The sequence below is a fragment of the Antennarius striatus genome, chromosome 2 (genome assembly GCF_040054535.1).
Source record: "Antennarius striatus isolate MH-2024 chromosome 2, ASM4005453v1, whole genome shotgun sequence".
NCBI classification, from domain to species: domain Eukaryota; kingdom Metazoa; phylum Chordata; class Actinopteri; order Lophiiformes; family Antennariidae; genus Antennarius; species Antennarius striatus.
The window spans coordinates 22,587,184-22,609,063 of NC_090777.1; the positions used below are offsets into that span (position 1 = coordinate 22,587,184).

The window sequence follows — 21,880 nt, forward strand, 5'->3', positions numbered from 1 at the left end:
TTTTAAAAACATTAAAGGTTTTGATGTGAAAATTAGTTTTGTTGATGCACTTCCACAAAGTAACTAAATATAAAAGTAATTAAATGAATTAACAGAACCATCAAAATGTCCTTTGTGCTGCAGGTCTAATAGTGCCAAGATGCATACAAAACATTAATCATTACAGATAAAGCATCTATAAATAAACATCAAAAACCGCTGAAGAGAATTAAGATGGAAACTCAGATTCAGTTGTGCTTCTCTATACGGTGATCAACACACCAACAATTTTATTGCAAAAAAAAAACAAAAAACAGTCAGAACAACAAAATGGTGTCCTGTACAAATGCAGCAGAAGAGAAAGGAAACAGGTCAGATAAGTTATATTTAAAATGACGGTGGCTACTGAATATCACCGAGCTGAACACAAGCACGATGCTTCCGTTTAACATCAAAATACAAGCTGCATCTGTTCATAAAGCATCAACATCGATAACATTGAGAAAAATACATCCAGTCAGAGATGCTTTTCTAAAGCATCCAAAAACTCACTGAGAACAAAGAGTTCAGAAACAGACATGGCCATAAACCTCCAAATGACAAATTCAAGGCCAACACAAAAGATCTGTGGGAGAAGCCATGCCTTCTATCCGACAGGTAAGTTTTTTATCTTAATGAAACACATTTTAGAACTTGATTTGTCTGAAATAAAAGGTCAAGAAATCTGTTTTTCTCTCCAAACGGAAACTGAAACCAAACGGATGACTCTAAAACCAACGTTTTAAAAAAAAGTATAATAAAAATGTTGTCCTGAATATAATCCTGCTGATAATTTCATCTGAACACTATTTTTCCTGACTTCGGAAAAGCTTGAATAATTCTGTCAAACTCCCATTGCCACTCATTGTCAGAGCTTATTGGACAAAGGCACGTAGCCCCTCCCTCTGCAGTCTTTCCACCAATAAAATCTGAGAATGAAGACTGGAACTGCTCATGCCCACTGAGCCTTCTCCTCTCTTTACTCCTCTCCCCAAGCCAGAACTTTAAGACTGCAGACAGGTGAGAAACGGCCGACAGGTACACGCTGACCTGAACAACCGTAGCCAATCACCTGAAGAAACATTTGGTCCCTTTGCTTCAGAACTGAGGATCTTGATAGTTTGTGTGTCTGACGTGAATTTCCCAGTTTGGGATCATTAAAGTATATCTTATCTTATCTTAGTCTATTTGTGATTGTGCCTCCACTCCAATACAGCTGGATTCAGACCTGAAGTGAGGTTCTTCAGAGTCGAGCCACCTTCCCCTCTGCTTCCCTAACAGAACAATGAAGGGGGTCGCCGTAGAAACAAAGCAGGTGTCATTTGTCCCATTAAGTTCCATTTATTAAAGTTAACCTTTTGCACATGTCAAATGGGGATCTGAGGTTGCTCCTGGTTCTGTTCTTGGTGTGGATCAATAATAAAAAAAACTTTTCAAAATAACCCCCCCCCCCAGTCTGAAAACTCCTGCAGGAGACAGAAATGCTGTGTTTAACAAATCAGAATTAAAACTTTAAATTCACGCTTAAAGTTCTGGCTTTTTGCAACACAGTATAAAACCACCGCAACCACCAAATAAAGCAGCAAGTGATAGGGGACATGTTTCCAGAAGGGAGTTTAATTTCCTCATGGGAGGGTGAAGGGGGGGGGGGGGTCACTGGCATAACTAATGAAAAAAAGCTGGAGTTTGATTTTTCATCATCTGGGGTGTTGAAAGCTCAACCAAACACTTCCTGTTTGATCTGCTGTTCTGTCTTCAGGAGTGGCGACGCTGAGGATGGTTCCTAAGTCCTTCTACAAGATGGCGGAACTGAGGGGGGGTGTGTGGGGGTATGGGTGTAGGAGGTTCAGTATCCTCCTTCGAGTAACTGAAGGGAAGAGGCATCCAGTTTCAGATGTTGTGATGAACAACTTTAAACATAAACATCAGCGGCACATCGGCCGCTGTTACCACGGAGACTAACAGCCATTACCGTGGTTGCCAGACGCTACATCAGCCCCATTTCTGCTAGCGACAAACGTGAAGCTGGGGAGGTGGGAGTGGGAGGGGCATCAGTGAAATGTGGTGACAACAGGCTGGATGGAAAGTATTTAAAGAGGGGATGGGGGTGGGGGGACGGTCAGCGATGGATGCTATTGGTCCTTCTTCTCAGATTCTGATGAGTCCTCTTTCCCAGGTTCCTCCTCCGCAGGAGACTCGTCATACCTGGGGAAGAAGAGGAGGGGGGAGGAAGAAAGAAACAAATGTTCACCATTGAAACCATTATTCACTTCAGCTCAAGGGCTTTTATCAGAAACAAATAGCTGATAATAAATGACTGATTGATGGATGAGGTCATGTGATCGACCAAGTTTGTCAGCAAAAAACTGCAAAGGATACGAGTCTGGATCCTTTTTCACTTTCACACTGGGAGATCTGGTCTTTTTAACACTTTACAAATAATAATAATAATAATAATAATAATAATGAAAAATACTAACAATAATAATAGGAAGATAAAAATGAACATTAACTTCCTGTCTGACGTCTACCGGTGTCGTTCTGCAGACCCTACACCTGTTCGACATGATGTCAGGTAGTTTTATACTTTTACAAAGTGATCATATTTAATAGATTTGTAGTTTTGGTGTGGATCAATACATTTACACCATTTCAACAATTATTAACAGTAAGAGCCACAGAGCCACAAATGAACAAAGTACTGAAGGGACGTATTACTAACGGCCTGATTACCTGCCCAGGTGAGACAGGAAGGGAGGTAAAGAGAAAGGGGCAAGGCCACTACATGTGGTGCGTGGGCTGTGTACGTCGGTGGCGGGGGGAGGAGCCTGTTGGCATAGAGACGGCATCCATGGACCTAGCCAAACTGGCGGGTGAGCCGCTGACAGTAGGGAAGGAAGTGAGTCTGGGAGAGGCGGGGAGAACTTCCTGTGATGACTCATAGCTAACGGCGGGGAGAGGAGGAGGGGGGCGGGGGGGAATAGATGGTGAGGAGAGATGTGGAAAAAATAAAATAAAAAGACAGTAAAAGAAACAGGGAGGAGACAAAAGAGAAGAAGAGAAGACGGAGAGAAAGACGTAAGTTTTTATCTTGAACTACTAGAAGCTACAGCAGAGATCTAAAATGTCTGAAGAGAGAAGGATGGAGGAAGAGCTGGATGGAGGAGGAGGAGCAGGATGGAGGCGTCATGAACAAGACAAGCGTGGTGAGCTGAAGATGTTCAGAAACGAGGGAATAAAATAAGATGAGGTTAGCAACTAAAAATAAGAGCAGAACAGATGTGGTTCACACACTAGATGTGGTTCAGTGTGGGTCAGACCACATGTGGTTCAAGCACTAGATGTGGTTCACACACCAGATGTGGTTCAATGTGGATCAGACCACATGTGGTTCACGCACCAGATGTGGTTCACGCACCAGATGTGGTTCACGCACCAGATGTGGTTCAATGTGGATCAGACCACATGTGGTTCACGCACCAGATGTGTTTCACGCACCAGATGTGGTTCACGCACCAGATGTGGTTCAATGTGGATCAGACCACATGTGGTTCACGCACCAGATGTGGTTCACGCACCAGATGTGGGTCACGCACCAGATGTGTTTCTTCCCACCTGTGTGTCCGTGTCAGTGCCAGTGTCACACTGGTGCTTTGTTGGTTCTGGTTCAGATACTCCACCCTCATGGACATGTGGTACCACCACAAGTGGTGCCTCAGGATTCACCAAGAGGATGGCTGTCACGTGATGAGCAGGATGTGTGGTTTCCATGGTTACTCACCTGAACATGTCTGTGAGCTCTCCTTTTAACAGCGCTACAATGACGGGGAAGCCGACGCAGGCCGGAACCAGGTAGAGGAGGGCGGGCTGCAGACAGACACACTTGTTACTGAGGACCACCCACCATGTCTCAGGCTCCATCCTGTTCAAAGTGTTCGGGCCTCCTACCTGTGCGTGTTTGAAGGTGTGCATGACGAAGATGGTGAGACCCAGACCGAAGATGTACGCCAAGAAGCTGGAGTAGAAATACGTCCTGCTGTTCTTCTTCAGGCTGCGGGAATCATGAAGAACATGAATCTGCAGAGTCTGCCTCAGGATGAAGATCCAGACCCGCGCTGGACATTACAAACACAGACCAGAGACGGCAGCCGTTACCTGACATCGAAGCGCAGCAGCAGGGCGATGAAGATACCGGGGATGACGATGTCACCCAGACCCAGCATGGCAAAGTTACTGGCTTCAAGTCCTTTCTCCAGCAAGTCCTGAGGAAAGACCACTGAGGAGGAGACAAGAAGGAATCCAGTTCACACCAGTTCGCACCCGTTCCCAAGGCTCCCCCAGGTCTCATTCTGAGTACTCACATTTGATTGGTGCCTCAAAGGACTTGGCCACCGTTACCATGACATTGGTCCCGAACACCTGGACAGAAAATTAGACGCATTAGTCATTAGTGCGACATCATAAGTTATTAATTTGTCATCAAAGAGAGAAAACAATATCTGCCCATTGAACAATGTCATTTTGGTTCTGACATTAAATGCTGGACATGTGGTGCGTTTAACGTCATCTCACCCAAAAGACGTCGTAGACAAACAGCCCCCCCAGCAGGATGCAGCCGGTGCTGACGTTGTTCAGGTGGAGCAGCTCCACGCCATTCAGAGCAAACGCCAGGCCAAACAGGTTATTGGCTATCCAGTGCTGTGATGTCACACAACACAAACAGGTTACTAAATCAGTTCTGTCACATGGCCTGTTGCCCTGGAGACATCAAACAGGTCATATGATCAGCTGAGGCGGCGGCATGTACCTTTTTCAACAAGTACCAGACCCCCACCACGCTGCTGATGAGAAGACACGCCAGGTTCTTGGTATCAAACTCATAGTTGATGATTTCTGCAGAGAAAATTAAACAGATGGAGTTTAGATCTTTAAAACCAAACATCTGACGGAAGGATTTCCTGTCTGGATAATGTTCTGTGCCTCAGTGTTGTGTCGTAGCGTCACCTTCTTTGGACTCCCCCGAGCCCTGAGTGAAGAGCAGCTGGTACTGTCTGTTTGGGAAGGAGTCTGGAAAGACTCTGGACATCAGAGGACTGAAAGAAAGACAAGGATCCACCGGTTAAACACCAATCTGACGCACCTGAAGCCATACCCACGGCCAGAGAAGGGTTTTACCTCATAGTGTGGGACAGAGCCAGGACGCCCAGTCCAAAGAAGTAGACCGACAGCAGCAGGTTGATGTACTCTTGAGAAAAAACCTATGCCAAAGCAGAGAGGGTTTAGCAACACACACAAAAGGCCCCTGGAGGAACGCGAGGGAAACCCCGACTCACCTTGAAGAAGAGGTAGAGGCCGAACAGAGTGCAGCTGGCGATGATGGGAAACCTGGCGGCATCTCGACCGGTGATGGTCTCTGGCATGTCTGATGCATTCTGGGAGGACAGAATGCATCAGATGAATGACTTTCATTTAATGGCAATAAATCGACCAGGACAGCTGAGCTACGTGACACACATCAGTCTTCCTGACAGGAACAGCTCGGCTACAAGTGGAGAATGACTCCACAATGCAACACGTTACCCAACTGTAACCCATAAAAGTTGATAGGGTAGCAACGAGTAGCATCGACTATTTTGATCATTGAGCTGTGACCAGACTGAATCTACAAGAGTGATAAAAGGAACAGAAGACGACGATTAGAATGTTAAAGATTAGTTGAATGACAATAGCAGATTAGCCGGTTATTTTAGCGCTACAGACTGCTGCCTCCACATCAAACTTATAAATAGAATACTTTATTGATCCCCAAGGGGGAAATTCCTTAATTGCACATGGCTGTGACGTACAGAAGGTCACAACATGCTAATGAGGAGATGGTGCAGGTTAAACCGCCTAAATCCATCTTTTTCGATCTGGATTGAGTCCTCTCTTCTCTGATCTGATTCCCTGAAGAACATCATGAACCAGATCCAGATAGACTCATGAGGACCACATCCTCTGCCCCTCGGCTTGAGGATTTAGTTCCACGGAGAAGACGACCAACCTTTGATTCACTGTAAAGTTGATTTGTAGAACAATATCAATGTGAGATTCATCCAGTGACTTCCTGCTGTCAGTATTTATAGCTAATCTGTTACAAAATACAAAGAAATGGAGAGTCACCTTTATCTACTTTCTCCTCCATCTACTCCTCAGAGAGAAAAACTAGGACAGCGGAAAAGAAGGAGGAGAGGAGAGAAGAAGACCTGCACCATGAAGATGGAGGCTGGAATCTGGTGTTCAAGGAAACTTTGGTGAATGTTTCCTGATGCTAACGAGGCTTTGGCTCCTGTTAACTCAGCACCAGCTTCATGCACTTACTGCTGTGTTAATGGCAAACTGTGTTCACTCTCATACTCACTCTGTACCCAGAATCGTTATCATTTTCTCCGAGCTCCTACAGACAGACGGACAGAATGGATGGACGGACAGATGAGCACAGACATAGAGACAAGGAGAGAGAGGGATCAGACAAAGAGGAGAACTGGAAGCAGGGCCCGTTGGATCGAGCCAACAGGAGTCAGGTGCAGGAAACAAGTCATCATCAGAGAACACATCTGGATTAAACTACAGAGATGGCCGACAGAGAGCAACAGAGCGAAACAGAGAGGAGAGAGAGAGAGAGGAGGACATGCAACAAGGGTCTGGAGCCAGATTCAAAGCATGAACTTTGTCTCTACAGGCCACCGTACTTTCGTACTTTCCACCAATCACACACAGATCAATGGAAACAGGCCTGTGTTTGATCAGCTTTGATCAGGAAAAAAAATAAAGACGCGCGATAAATATGCAGACTGGATATTAATATGGATTAAAAAAAAAAAAGCTGAACCACAAAGTTGCACCGATGCACTGCGCATGTCTTCGTAAATTCCCGGAAAATGCAAATATTTTCACTTTGTACACGTCACGAAAGAATGACGCCGCGGGCGACATGTTCAATCCTTTAACACCTGACTTCTTGTTAAATTCTCCCTGCTGCTTCCTTCGTATTGTAACTGACACCTGGTCAGGTAGAATCACCGGTGGAGAGGAGTGATGTAAATAAAGACGCAGGCTCGCTCATGTTTCACCAAGACAAACAAAATTGAACCAGCGTCCGTGAACGCGTCATGACACAGACGTGAAAGCTGCTGTTAAACACGAGCAACAGCTGAGATGCTAACGTCATTGGACAAATAAACAGCTGTATCGTCAGCTCTGGTTTATTAATGAACAGAACAAGAAATTTAATTCACGTCAAATTTCACGAATTTTCGCTGTTCGGTTTGAGGAACATCCCGGGGTAAATAAATCACCTAGTCGTTAGCTTCAACAGCTAGCCACGGGAAGCTGAAAGTCAGCGGGCTGGATTAAACACCTCGCAGCCCGAGTTTGCTCACTTACCTTGGATTTAGAGCAGGAGACGGACCGAATGGCTCCGAAGAAGATGGGCAGGAGCGCCATGAAGACCAGGCTGCCATATGCCAGAGCCGTTCCCTCCGTGGTGGCCACGAATTTCGCCGTAGTGTTGAGCGCCTCCGTAACGTTGGAGTCCGTGGCGTTCAGGGCGTCCAGGATAGCGGCGGCCTCCGGGGCCGAAGCCTGGACTTGTTCTGCCTCGGACATGGCTGTTCAGAGACGAGCTTCAGGGAACCACAGGCAGAGCTGAGGCGGTGGCAGAGGCTGACAGATGGTCTGGTGGAGGAGTTGGAGCCGTGTTTCTCATTCATCTACTCCGGAGCCACTGGAGTCCCGCTAAGGCCACGTTTCCTAAAGCAATGACAGGAGCTGAAACGAGGTCTCACTCTGGTGGAATTTCGTGGGATCGTAAATACTGTCTAACTCTGGTTTTCGGCTCTCGAGTTTCATTTATTTAATTTAGCATTTGAAATAGATCTGATATGAGCTGTACCATCATAAAGTAGGGCACAGTATGAACCTTATTGGATTTCACAAATAATGAGAATATTGTATTTCGGGGGGGAAAAAAATGATACAATCATTAAGTTCTATCCTTAATTTGATTGACTATTTCACAACGTACAGGATAGATCCACTTATTAGAAACCTGGCGATTCGTTTCCCGTATCCTGATTCTGAAGCTTTTCTGTAAATATCTGTGAATGTCCTTCAGTTCCACAGTTAAGCCCAAAACAATATCAACAGGGTCGCTGAAGAGGTTTTCATTTGGTGTGATACATCTTAATAAATATATCCGATCTTTGTTCATAAACGGAAAAAAGAACGTTTCCTCGTTGGTGGAACAAGTTGTTCTGTGACACAAGTTGTCGACCCACAGCGGCGCCTACAGGCTGATAGAAGAACAGTCAGGACAGCGAAATCAACGAACCAGCGTCAGAGTCGGTTTCAACAACACAATATTAACTCTGCATTGAGGTGTAACGAGTTGACTTAAGCCATGTGTTTCTAGCACCTGGTGAATAAAGTATTTTTGTATTATAAGTAAAAAGTAATAGCTCATAGCAACCAACGAGGAGACCTCTTTGGTTGCCATGGTGACAATGCAAGACTCGTAGCTTAATGTTATAGAAACGTGAATGCAATAAACACACCTTCAGAATTTTACTGGGAACATGAAAAAAAAAAACTTTACTGAACATTAAAAACACACATTGAAATTTCTGAAATATTCCAAAAATGTTTCTATACAGATTTAAACAGAAAAAAAGATAGACAGAAAAACCTCCAAAATAAGTCATGCCTGAAACACTTCATAAAATCTTATTTTATTCTACAGTATGTACATTAATAAAAAAAAGTATTCCTGTATCAGCAATTCACATCCTTGTGGATGCAATAATACTCTTAAGTATGAATAATAATTCCATTCAAATATAAAATTAAATATCTGATATGTTCTAATTGGCACCTGTAAGAGAACGTTGGGCCCTCCACACCTTAATATTCCCATCCACTCCTTCACTTTGACTGATGCATGTCTCAGTACAAACACATGTAAAAATCATGTTAACAACAGATTGATCACAGCATAACATTTCTGCATCATGGATCGATTATTTCATGAATCAGTGTTTCACTATAGAACAATATGGAAGAATCAAAACCTCTGATGAAATGACCATCAGGTCAAAAAACATTGAGAGTGGAACTACTGTACAATATTCTATACAGCTGTCTAAATGAACCCATCATATATGAACAAGTAGGGAGTACTTGTGTATGTAGTTACATTTCACCATCTGTCGAACTGAATAAATCTGTCCACGTTTTAAACTTTTGATCATGCTGCTGATGAGCTTTAGCGGCTGACACCAGAGCAGATGATCACACAGCAGACAGGAAAGACTGGATGATTGCAGAGACGCTAAAGAGGATCAGGAGGGGTGAGGCCTTGAGGAGAAGGCCTGAACCACGTAGACTGATCTGCAAAGGCAGGTGGCTGCTTAAATCCCGTACCTGTCAGACAGAAGCAACAAAACCCAGAGGGTTGATCAGTAACACAACGTTCAACTGAGTGGCAAAACATTCTGAGGTGAGTTCTAAGCCCTGAGGCTGTTTGCATATGTCTGTTTGTATAGTTTGGCTGTTTTAAAGTTCAAATGCAAACGGAAAGAATGACAGACAGACCAACCTACACACACACTCAACCAACAGACGGACCTTGCTCATGGTGAGTTTGAAGTCTCTGGCGATGTTGACGACTTCACTAGACAACGGGACGATCCCCTTCAGGAAGGGCTGCCCATGGACGACGATCCTGACACACAAAGCACAGTGAAAACTTCAACATATGCTGACAATGAAGGACAAGTATAAATATCTGTCACCATGGAGACAGCGGTTCACTGTGGTGATGTCATCATTCCACAACGGCCACCTGGAGATGAAGATATTGAAAAAATAAAACACCAACCTGTCATAGGGACAGTTGGTCTCCTCACTGGCGGTGGTGTCCATCTTGTCTCCGATCATCCAAGAGAAAGACGTGTTGGTGAAGAGTTTGATCTTTTTCTTGTCTTTTTTTGTCATGTAGGCGCAGCCGGCGTGGAAGTCTCCAATAAACATCACATTCTACACACAAACATGAGATAACATTTTCATGCTTATAAAGCGTCACAGTGAAACGGGTCATCACAAACATTCCTGAGGTTTAGCACTGAAACATAGAAGTGAGTCTCGGAATGCAGCACACTGACAGATGCTGTCAGCCAATAGAATGCTCGTACGGTATCACGTGACTACCTACTAAAAATCCGCGATGAGGTGAAGTCGGGCATCTTGAAGCGCGAATGCGTGAGGGATTACTGTACTTTCATACCTTGTTATCAAATTTCTTGCTGACGGCCAGAAAGACGTCATAGAGGCGGTTCATCTCCTGGATGGCCTGTTTGGGCTCAGCGTGGAAAGCAACCAGAACAAACTTCTTGATAGCTGCAGGACAGAAGGGAAGGAAGAACGGCAGCAGGAAGGAGAGAAAGAGGAAGGTCAATGAAGACTGTCCTCAGAGCGTCTGAGATGCTTCAGGTGTTTCTGTGTCCACTGACCGATTTTATTGCTCTGGAACTCGACAGCGAAAGGATTCCTGACAAACTCCTGCTTCTTATCGTACTGAAATTGTCCGGATACGTTCACCGTCTGGGTCCTGTTTGGGAAGAGTCAGGACAAGAATAGTTGGTGGATGAAATCCTGCTAAAACTAAAGCTAAATCATAAGATTGTGTCAAGACCTAAACATGTTTTACTTCCAGTTTCATGCAGCATCCTGTAGCCTGACAGGGACACAGGTGTGTCTTACCTGTATATGAAGACATACTGCTGCATGCTGTCGGGGGAGTTCCCAAGACTCTTACTGGACACCGACTTGTAGGTGAAGTCGTCATACCTCAATGTAACACAAAAAAGAAGACAGCAGTCAATCAAACAACACAATAACACGCTACCCAATCAGGAACAAGCACCAAAATTTGTGATCCAAGCACAACCTTAAGGATTTCTGGAAGATTCTTGCCGTTTCTATGACTGATTGATTTTAGTTGTTTATATGAGAATCGTAAGGGCTGAGGATCTTTTATCCGGGCAGTCCAAAAGCAAAACGGTGACAAGCAGTTTCTTTAAATCTTCAAAGCCGCAGTCGCAGAAAATCAAAAACAAAGGTCAATTAAAAACTCCAGGTTTTGGCCCCGGAGGCTGCCGCTATCCTGGATGCCCTTAAATGCCACAAACTCCAACGGGACCAAGGCGCTAAACGCTACCGAGAAATTTGTGGCCACTGACTTATTTATTCCAGGAAAGAAGTAAACCTGACAAATTTATTAGGAATGATATAAAATTCTAAAATATTTATTTTACTCCATAACATCTTCAACCCTTTTTCCCATCCAGAAGTCTGAAACAATTGACTGCTGCAGGAACAGGGATTGGAATAAAAAAAAGATAGTAAAGACACGTCTGAACTTGTTTTATTAATGTGATGTTTTTATGCTGTTTTGGTATCAACAACATCAACATATGGTTTGCATTCCGACTTTCACATTTTTCACAAACATTAACCCTAACCCTCAGACCCCAAATCCTATTTTACCAAGCTGGACTAAACTAGTTGCCAAGCATCGCCATCGATCTGACATAATAAAGACTTCAGTTACTTTAAAAATGTTATCTGATGATTTTAATCCAGGAGGATAGAAGATTAGTAGCATTTCAAGCATGTTTACTTGTGTTGGACTTCTAATTACTTTTCCATACATAACAGGCGTTCTCATGCTTTAACCAATAGGACTGCCCTCAGTTAGGTCCCATATTAGCATCTAGCTTCAAATGCAAAGAGATTTCCCAGAAATCCACAAAATGCACAACAACCTGGTGTGCTTCACAGCTCAAATGAATCAGCAGTGTATATTGCAAGGACAGGCATGCATTTGTTAGAAGAGTGAACAGCATGCTAAAATCAGCATAAACCAATCAGCAAAGAATGAACCAGCTAGATAGCCAAAATCAGACTGGATCCAAACACCAGAGTTGATAAATTATTCACCGACAAATCAACCATGAAAAGATCAACATGTGATTTTCCCCATTCAGACTTCACCAGAAAGAAGACCCGCCTGTTTGGGAAGGATAAAGCTTGATGGGCGTCCCACAGGGCGTACTACTCAGTCTACTACCTTTCTGTGTGTAAACGCAGTACTTACAGTTTGTTAAGACTATAAGGATCAGGCCCATGGCAGTCGCGGTTAGGTTTACCCATTAAAAAAGTTTTTGATTAAGGTTAGGTAAAAAATGTTGTGAAAAAGTGACAAACGTACGTGATTTATTTCTCTGATAAATTCTCTATCAACATATACAAACATGTTAGTGTACAAAGTGTCATTACTTTAGGATAACGTCATTGGTCAGTATTACTTTCTGATTAACATGTTTCTAATGGTTATTCCAAAATTCACAAATTAAATATCAATTATTTATGTTGAAACTTAAATTTATGTTTGTCCAGCAGATAAACAGCCCAGCCCGTTTAAAAAAATTAAATCAGCTGAGACATTACCCTCCAGATTAAGGTGTTATAAAACAGATATGGTTGATTTCTGTTGGACTGTGATATTAAATTAATTTTACCGGGAGAATAAACTCGAGCCATCTCCACTAGAACCTCCAATTTCAAATCCTAATTTAGTCCCTGGACATAATTTTTTATAATATTTGAAATCTGACCCCTTAACTGTTTGAATTTCAGCTTTCAGCTGTCAAGATAAATTCTCACTTCAAACCATCACATAGAGGCTGTTTACTTTAGGAATGTGGGACCTACAGGATGGAGATCATGTCCTGAAGGTAAAGGGCATGTTTAAACTGGTTTAGTGCAAAGACAGAGAAAAGAAATACCTTCACAGTGACCTGCTTATAATCTTACTGTATATAGGATTGTGCTTTATGCTGAGATAGTTTTTTTATGGGTGGAAAAAACATGTCCTTTACGCTTCAGGTTGAAAACTTGAGTTGAAGAATTACATCAGTATTATTCAGATTTTCTGTCAATAAAGACTTGATGAACCTGCTCATACAAGCTGGTTGACAGTAAAACTGCAGAGTTACTGTGATTTAATACTAAAGTGTCGTCACAGGCGTTAGGATTAGTAAAGATGTAAATAAAGATGGCTGGGATGATTAATTCTTATTAGATAATGATCCACATGCTAATAAAATCCACCGTACCTGTCAGTTTCCCTGTCGAAAGCAGACAACAGACATGATGGTCACCACATTGTATTAATGCACATGAAGCCTAACACAACCGTTAGCAGTGATGTTCAGTTTAAATCCACCTGAGTGACACTCTTTCCACAGACAATGAAAAATTAACTAGCAAGAGAGACCGTGATGTTGCTGTTAGCAGTTAGCAGCCAAAAACTTTTGGAATATCGTGAAAATTCACCAAATTATCTCAAATTTAAAAAAAAAAACCTGCTCTGGTTTGAAGTCAAAATCAACATACTGACAGGATGTAAGAGAGGTGTTATGTTGACGCGTTGTGTGACGAGTGTTGTGTTGTTTTGCTGTGACTTCATAATGTCATCATAAATAATAAACACATGTTGGAACCACTTTCTAATGAATCACCCTTGATGAGGTTTTAGAACTCTTCTGTTCGTTCACTTTGACTTTTATTAAATCAAAAATAAACAATAAAACAATCAAACCAATAAAACTCTGTTCCAAACGGAAGGATCTACGTACTGAAGGGTCCTTTATTAGAAAGCGTTGAAAACAAATAGAGTCAGAGCCTTTGGGCTTTGATTGTGACGGTCGGTACCTGTAACTCTACCTGTTCAGAGCCGCCAGCAGAGGTTTGATGACTGCAGGATCCATCACATCGTGCAGGACTGTGATGTCATAGCGAGCCAAAAGCTGCACAAAGACAGACAGACTTAAAGAGCTGGACCTCTGTCATTATTAACACCAGCTAACAGTCTCTTCCAGGCAGGCTTTCCTTCTTTCAGACCATGCTAACTCAGGGTGGGGTCAAAAGCTGGGACGACACTTCACTGCTCTGTTCCGGGCCAAATGGAGTTGTAACCGCTTTGCTTACATTATCATTATATAGTTTTTATATGATATGAACATCATAGATGAACTTGTCCATGTTTCAAAATTAATTTAAAACTCTGACATAAAACTCACTCAATATGATAAAACAATTAGCTGTTAAATGAGCATTTAATTCACCTCCCAGCTAATGCTGCCATTTTATATGAATAGCAGGGTTTGATAGGAAAGAAAAACCATAAAGTAATTCTTAAATATAAATAAATTCATTAAAAACTGGAGGTAAAATTTAACTGGATGGTTATTTCAGAACATCTAACTTTATCATCTTACACGGGTCAGAGAGTGCATCAGTCTGGAGTTCGATGCTTTCGCCATGTTGAATTTTTGCACTTTGTAGGAACAGATCTTGAATTGTGGGCGTGTCGCTCCTCTGGTCATGACAGGAAGAAGACAGAAGAGGATGACGACAGGAAGTAGGGTAGAGCACCACGCCATGTTTGACCTGGGGAAAGAAAAGACAACATCATTGGTTTGAGTCCAAAGCAGCTTTAAAAAACTCTTAGCTGAGTCTGAAAATACTTTCAGACAGAAAGAGTGAAAAGAGGAACTAAACTGAACAAAACAGATTGCGGCTGCAACATCGGAAAACTAAAGTCATCACGAAAAACGTCTTAAAATCAAGAAACTAAAGATCTGGAAAAAAAAACAATCCTCAGATCAGTGATTTGGCCTCAGGAAGTAAAAATCTAATCAGCCATCACACACGACTGGCAAACAACGGTAAAAGTTAGCAGTAGTAGTTTATGGTGTGGAAAGAAAATGGCTCATACAGGAAACAAGGTGTGGATCACCTCGTCTAACCAGCTCCTACTTCCCACAAAGGTACGCCGCAGCTTTTTAACTGCAGTCATTCAAAGTAGAAATCTCTACAGACACATCCCAAACTGAACGCATCCCAAGCTCCACATATACTAAACTGAACGTGTCCCACACTCAACACGAGTTGGTGACTTTTAACAACTTAGGATTTTAAGTTAAATTAAATCAACATGCTGTCATCTTAGCATTGACGGGCTTAAAAAGCGTAGTGTCTTACATTTAGTCACTCTAGTTGTTTTTGACAGCTAAAAATCAACTGACCTGAAAGTAAGTTTAGCTGTAGTTGTTTTCAAAATGCAAGCATATCAATATTAGTATTTTTCAAACACCTAGCATCTTAGCATCAGTTCTTTTTTGACTCTGTTTCCAGACAAAATAATTCCACCAAAACACCAAAAACAAACCGTCTGGTTAAAAACTGCCACTTCATCACCATTTACATCTCCAGTCGATGGAATCCCTCAGATTGTAAATAAACATCCTTCACCCCACCTTTAGCACCTTAGCGTCGTCCTGGGCCGCTGAAACGTCACACATTCCAGTTCTGAGTTCACCAACAGTCGCAGACAAGATTTCTGTTAATATTTAAATCCGTCCCGCTCGGATTTCTGCAGGGTAAACTTCCTGATTGGTCGAGCTGCTCCTGCAGACCATCGCCGAGTCAAGTTCGGTTTCATGTACCAATAGAAATAAACATACCTGTTAAGAGTTGAAATGTAAGATCCTTTAAACAAACCTGACAACGGTTTGAGGTCGTATGAAAGAATGAGGTCAGCAAGAAAACGCCTGACGTTTGCAGGTGATTCAGACGGAAAACAGGAAACTCCGACGGAAGCAAAAATGGAAGAATTTGTGCAGCAAGAGAAAAAAAAAATTATTTACATATTAACAGAAATGTCTTCTGTGACTGTTGACGAACTTTAAACGGCTTCTCTTCACAGAAGGGGGAATGTGAGTGATGGCTGGAGTGGTAGAACTGGTCTGATGGACGAGTGAGAGCATGTTCAGAGCAGCGATGACATCATCAGCAGAAGCCACTCAAATCAGATGTGTGTCAGGACTGTGTGAACGTAATGATGAGGTGTATTCAAATCAAGTCCAAGTCACTTCACCATACTGGGGAAAATTGCTTGTCGTATCAGTAGTGGAGGTATACACATACGTTTCATCCATTAACAATACAGTTTCTGGTCATGTGACCTGAATGATAAGGTCAGAATAGAGGTCACATCCAAATAAACATTTTCTGTGTCGTCATCAGCTGACACATCTGAGTCTGAACACCAGGAATTGTCTCAACCAATAAGACTAAACCTGACCTGAGACCAGATCTGACCTGAAACTGTCCTACTATCCCTCTGGTTGTTGTTCACATGTTGTGTGATGTGTCGTAATAAATATTAATTTTTTAATTACATTTAGAATGTTTGCATTTCTTTGAAAGCTGATGGAAACTGAATTCTTTAATCTAAACCTCAGAGAGGAGTACAGTAACTCCACTGGTGACTGATCTCAGCTGCTTTTTAAGCTAAAATCCACAAAAAACTGCAATAATTCCTCTTTGGACACCTTTAATATAGGAGGCGTTATTTTGCATGAGCAGAGAGATCCCATCTGGTCTGGTGATAAAACGCCCAGAGGAGCCTCTGGTCTGGTTTATGTATTTCTGACTCCCTAAATAAGTGTTAGAATTATCCAATCAGTGGACAGGTTTCTGCACTGACATCACTTCAAGCGCTTAGGAAGTCTAAAGCATTAGCTGCTCCTCTGTCCTGTGATTATTGACTATTGTATAGGATTATAACCTACACATCAGTGACGGCTCCATTAATCTAAAACCATGTATTAAAGTTCTGAAACAACACAGAAATCATCCATCAGGAAACAAAGGTAAATTAAATGTATTTTCAGGGATTTCTAGAACACAGGAAACTGTTTTAATTACATTTTTAGAAATGGGATACTAGAATATTGTTGGTGTCGTTTGTTGTTTATTTGTCCTTATTAAAACACAGAAAAAAGAAAAGATGACTATAACCACGATGGAACAATCCTCTACGCCGGATTCAAGCTGATCCCAAACGGCCTCCAATAAACACGGTTTGGAGGAAAAACATTTGGTAGTTTTTGCTTTAATACATAAAATCAGTGTCAGTCATTAATTAACACAAAACCGGTTTATCCTCAACACCAGTTGGTAGAAAACTTTTAAGTCAAGTTTTAACAAGTTTCAACCCAGAAGAAACAAACCTCTCTCCACCCATTCATCCGCCCACTGATATGAAACACAATAATCAATAAACTTTTAATTGCTGGATATAGATTAGATTTTTTTTTAGTAAAATATTGAGGAATTCCTGAACTTTGTTATATTTCTTCATTACGAATTAAAACATCTGACATGTGGACCCATCAGAGGAAAGATAAACATGACAATAATCTGACATTTTATTGACCAGGTGGATCAATTAATCCAGAAACAACCAGCCAATTAACCGATCCGCTTCAGTAAAACCAAATATATCTGACTGAATTATGGAAAATGTGTGAAATTACAACACAATTGGTGAGTTGTGAACACACACACACACACACACACACACACACACACACACACACACACACACACACACACACACACACACATGCACGCGCCCCTGCCTAACATAACCGAACCACCTGCTCCACCGTCTAAAAACACACACACACGCTTGGACCCAGCGTAGACCGAAGGGCCCCAGAGGGACCCACTGGTCCAGGCCCTGTTCCCGGCTCCGAGAGCGGGACTCGGTGGTCTTCTTACCTGTTCAGGTGAGCGGAGGGTCGACCGTTCGTCTACTGCTTCCTGCTGCTGCTACAGGGTGGAGGCTCTCACTTGCTGTCGATGTGACTTCATCAACTTCCTGGTTGACAGGTAAGCCACGCCCTCCTACACTGCTGCGTTCAAGGTCTGAGGAAAGGCATTTTATTGAATGTCCTGTTTTTTGTATATCTGGTCATGAATTCGTAATAAAGTTTAATCTATCTATCTATCTATCTATCTATCTATCTATCTATCTATCTATCTATCTATCTATCTATCTATCTATCTATCTATCTATCTATCTATCTATCTATCTATCTATCTATCTATCTATCTATCTATCTATCTATCTATCTATCTGCCTGCCTGCCTGCCTGCCTGCCTGCCTGCCTGCCTGCCTGCCTGCCTGCCTGCCTGCCTGCCTGCCTGCCTGCCTGCCTGCCTGCCTACCTGTCTGTCTGTCTGTCTGTCTGTCTGTCTGTCTGTCTGTCTGTCTGTCTGTCTGTCTGTCTGTCTGTCTGTCTGTCTGTCTGTCTGTCTGTCTGTCTGTCTGTCTGTCTGTCTGTCTGTCTGTCTGTCTGTCTGTCTATGTATCTACAGTATTTATTTATCTATCTACATCCAAATCACATCATATAATGAGGTTATTGTGATCTAGAGTGGAGGAGATCAATGTAGCCACAAGAGGACACAAGCCAGTATCTTACTGTGCTGGTCCCAAGCCCGGATAAATACAGAGGGTTGGAAGGGAAGGGCATCCAGCGTAAAACTTTTGCCAAATAAAAAATGCGAATCAAACCTATGACCAGATTGGTCGAGGCCCGGGTTAACAACGACCGCCATCGGCGCTTTTGACCTACAGGGCGCCGGTGGAAATTGGATTACTGTTGGTCGAAGGAGAGGAGGAAAGTGTGCTCTTACGAAGAGAGAGAAGAGGAGCGCCAAGAGTGTACGACTGAGAGTAGGGACGTTGAATGTTGGAACTATGACAGGAAAAGGTAGAGAGTTGGTGGACGTGATGCAGAGAAGGAAGGTAGACATACTGTGTGTCCAGGAGACAAGGTGGAAAGGTAGCGAGGCTAGAAGTTTAGGAGCAGGGTTCAAGTTGTTCTATCATGGTGTAGATAGGAAGAGAAATGGAGTAGGAGTTATCTTGAAAGAGGAGTTTGTTAGGACTGTCCTGGAGGTAAAAAGAGTGTCAGATAGAGTCATGAGTCTGAAGCTAGAAATAGAAGGTGTGATGTTCAATGTTGTTAGTGGTATGCTCCACAGGTAGGATGTGAGCTGGAGGAGAAGGAGAAATTCTGATTGGACTTTGATGAAGTGATGCAGAACATACCTAGAGAGTTGTCATTGGTGCAGACTTCAATGGACATGTTGGTGCAGGAAACAGAGCTGATGAGGAAGTGATGTACAGGTTTGGTATCCAGGAGAGGAACGCAGAAGGACAGATGGTAGTTGACTTTGCAAAAAGGATGGAAATGGCTGTAGTGAATACTTTCTTCCAGAAGAGGCAGGAACATAGGGTGACCTATAAGAGTGGTGGTAGGAGCACACAGGTAGACTACATCTTGTGTAGACGGTGTAACCTGAAGGAGATCAGTGACTGCAAAGTAATGGTAGGCGAGAGTGTAGCCAAACAGCATAGGATGGTGGTGTGCAGGATGACTCTGGTGGTGAGGAAGATCAAGAGGACAAAGGCAGAGCAGAAGACGAAATGATGGAAGCTAAAAAAGGAAGAGTGTTACATGACTTTTAGGAGGGAGTTAAGACAGGCTCTGGGAGGCCAGGAGGTGCTTCCAGATGACTGGAAAACTACGGCTAATGTGATCAGGGAGACAGGTAGGAGAGTACTTGGTGTGTCATCTGGAAGGAAAGTAGATAAGGAGACTTGGTGGTGGAATGAGGAGGTACAGGAGTGTATACAGAGAAAGAGGTTAGCTAAGAAGAAGTGGGACACTGAGAGGACTGAGGAGAGTAGACAGGAGTACAGGGAGATGCAGCGTAAGGTGAAGGTAGAGGTAGCAAAGGCCAAACAAGAAGCTTATGATGACTTGTATGCTAGGTTGGACAGTAAGGAGGGAGAGACTGATCTATCACGGTTGGCAAGACAGAGACAGAGATGGGAAGGACGTGCAGCAGGTTAGGGTGATTAAGGATAGGGACGGAAGTCTATTGGCAGGTGCCAGTAGTGTGATGGGAAGATGGAAAGAGTACTTTGAAGAGTTGATGAACGTGGAAAATGAGAGAGAACAAAGACTAGAAGAGGTGACTGTTGTGGACCAGGATGTAGCAAAGATTAGTCAGGATGAAGTGAGGAGGGCACTGAAGAGGATGAAGAGTGGAAAGGCAGTCGGTCCTGATGATATACCTGTAGAGGTTTGGAAGTGTCTAGGAGAGGTGGCAGTAGAGTTTCTGACTGGGTTGTTCAACAGGATCTTAGATAGTGAGAAGATGCCTGAGGAATGGAGGAGAAGTGTGCTGGTGCCCATTTTAAAGAACAAGGGACATGTGCAGAGTTGTGGCAACTACAGAGGAATAAAGCTGATGAGCCATACAATGAAGTTATGGGAAAGAGTAGTTGAAGCTAGACTAAGGGCAGAAGTGAACATTTGTGAGCAGCAGTATGGTTTCATGCCAAAAAAGAGTACCACAGATGCAGTATTTGTTTTGAGGATGTTGATAGAGAAGTACAGAGAAGGCCAGAGGGAGCTGCATTGTGTTTTTGTAGATCTGGAGAAAGCTTATGACAGGGTGCCCAGAGAGGAACTCTGGAGGAAGTCTGGAGTGGCAGAGAAGTATGTTAGAGCAGTGCAGGACATGTATGAGGACTGTTCGACTGTGGTGAGGCGTGCTGTAGGTGTGACAGAGGAGTTCAAGGTGGAGGTGGGACTGCATCAGGGATCAGCTCTGAGCCCCTTCTTGTTAGCTATGGTGATGGACAGGCTGACAGACGAGGTTAGACAGGAGTCTCCGTGGACTATGATGTTTTTGCAGATGACATTGTGATCTGCAGTGAGAGCAGGGAACAGGTGGAGGAGAAGCTAGAGAGGTGGAGGTTTGTCCTGGAAAGGAGAGGAATGAAGGTTAGCCGCTAGACTCTGGCAGTAAGACAGAGTACATGTGTGTGAATGAGAGGGAGCCAAGTGGAAGAGGGAGGTTACAGGGAGAAGAGATCAAGAAGGTGGAGGATTTTAAGTACTTAGGGTCAACAGTCCAGAGCAATGGAGAGTGTGGAAAAGAGGTGAAGAAGTGTGTACATGCAGGATGGAACGGGTGGAGGAAAGTGTCAGGTGTGATGTGTGATAGAAGGGTTTCAGCTAAAATGAAAGGAAAGGTGTACAAAACTGTGGTGAGACCAGCGGTGTTGTTTGGTCTAGAGACAGTGTCACTGAAGAAAAGACAGGAGACAGAGCTGGAGGTAGCAGAGATGAAGATGCTGAGGTTCTCTCTGGGAGTGACCAGGAAGGATAGGATCAGGAATGAGTACATCAGAGGGACAGCACATGTTAGAGGTTTTGGAGATAAAGTCAGAGAGGCCAGACTGAGATGGTTTGGACATGTCCAGAGGAGAGATAGTGAATATATTGGAAGAAGGATGCTGAGTTTTAAACTGCCAGGCAGGAGGCCTGTAAAAGAACAAAGAGGAGGTTTATGGATGTAATGAGGGAGGACATGAAGGTAGTTGGTGTGAGAGAAGAAGATGCAAAGGACAGGGTTAGATGGAGGCAATTGATTTGCTGTGGCGATGCCTGAAGGGAAAAGCCGAAAGGAAAAGAAGATTTTTGATTTTTAAAATCACATTTATTCATGAAGTCGGTATTACAAGAGTTACATTAGTTACATTAACAAAGAAAGAAAGATTTTTTTGATTTTTGCAAAAACACTTTAATCTCATTCAAACATTTTGCAGTTTTACATTAGATGAAAGCATTTAAGTGCCTCAGAAGATCTTTACCAAAAAAAACTCCAATCACATTTAACATTTAGAATATTTAGAACATTTAGAACATTTTACAATTTTTCATTAGAGTGGAGGAGATCAATGGGTCCACTTTTTAAAAAACTATTTAGATAATTGGTGACAATTATGTATAAAATCATCAATTTATCGTTGTAGAGTTAAATATGT

General features: G+C 42.8%; 2 protein-coding genes across 5 annotated transcripts; both read right to left on the reverse strand.

Moving 5' to 3' along the window:
• Positions 1–231: 231 nt before the first annotated feature.
• On the reverse strand, positions 232–8,305 carry hm13 (histocompatibility (minor) 13). 2 transcript variants are annotated; one of them, XM_068338213.1, is made up of 12 exons: positions 7,444–8,305; positions 6,419–6,454; positions 5,352–5,450; positions 5,194–5,276; positions 5,023–5,111; positions 4,826–4,911; positions 4,591–4,716; positions 4,380–4,437; positions 4,174–4,294; positions 3,967–4,069; positions 3,800–3,885; positions 232–2,223 (listed from the first exon to the last, which is right to left on the reverse strand). In XM_068338213.1, the coding sequence occupies exons 1-12, from the start codon at positions 7,663–7,665 to the stop codon at positions 2,151–2,153; spliced, it is 1,182 nt and encodes a 393-aa protein (XP_068194314.1). In that variant the 5' UTR covers positions 7,666–8,305; the 3' UTR covers positions 232–2,150. The 2 variants fall into 2 exon arrangements, with proteins under 2 accessions (XP_068194314.1, XP_068194322.1); XM_068338221.1 differs by lacking the exon at positions 6,419–6,454 and having other exon boundaries at positions 7,444–8,286.
• A 321-nt stretch (positions 8,306–8,626) lies between these two features.
• On the reverse strand, positions 8,627–17,846 carry LOC137609017 (deoxyribonuclease-1-like). 3 transcript variants are annotated; one of them, XM_068335752.1, is made up of 10 exons: positions 17,749–17,846; positions 14,397–14,568; positions 13,843–13,925; positions 13,233–13,244; positions 10,816–10,902; positions 10,566–10,663; positions 10,340–10,452; positions 9,935–10,092; positions 9,682–9,778; positions 8,627–9,477 (listed from the first exon to the last, which is right to left on the reverse strand). In XM_068335752.1, the coding sequence occupies exons 2-10, from the start codon at positions 14,559–14,561 to the stop codon at positions 9,346–9,348; spliced, it is 945 nt and encodes a 314-aa protein (XP_068191853.1). In that variant the 5' UTR covers positions 14,562–14,568; positions 17,749–17,846; the 3' UTR covers positions 8,627–9,345. The 3 variants fall into 3 exon arrangements, with proteins under 3 accessions (XP_068191853.1, XP_068191863.1, XP_068191868.1); XM_068335762.1 differs by lacking the exon at positions 17,749–17,846 and adding an exon at positions 15,438–15,509; XM_068335767.1 differs by lacking the exon at positions 13,233–13,244.
• Between the last annotated feature and the right edge of the window lie 4,034 nt (positions 17,847–21,880).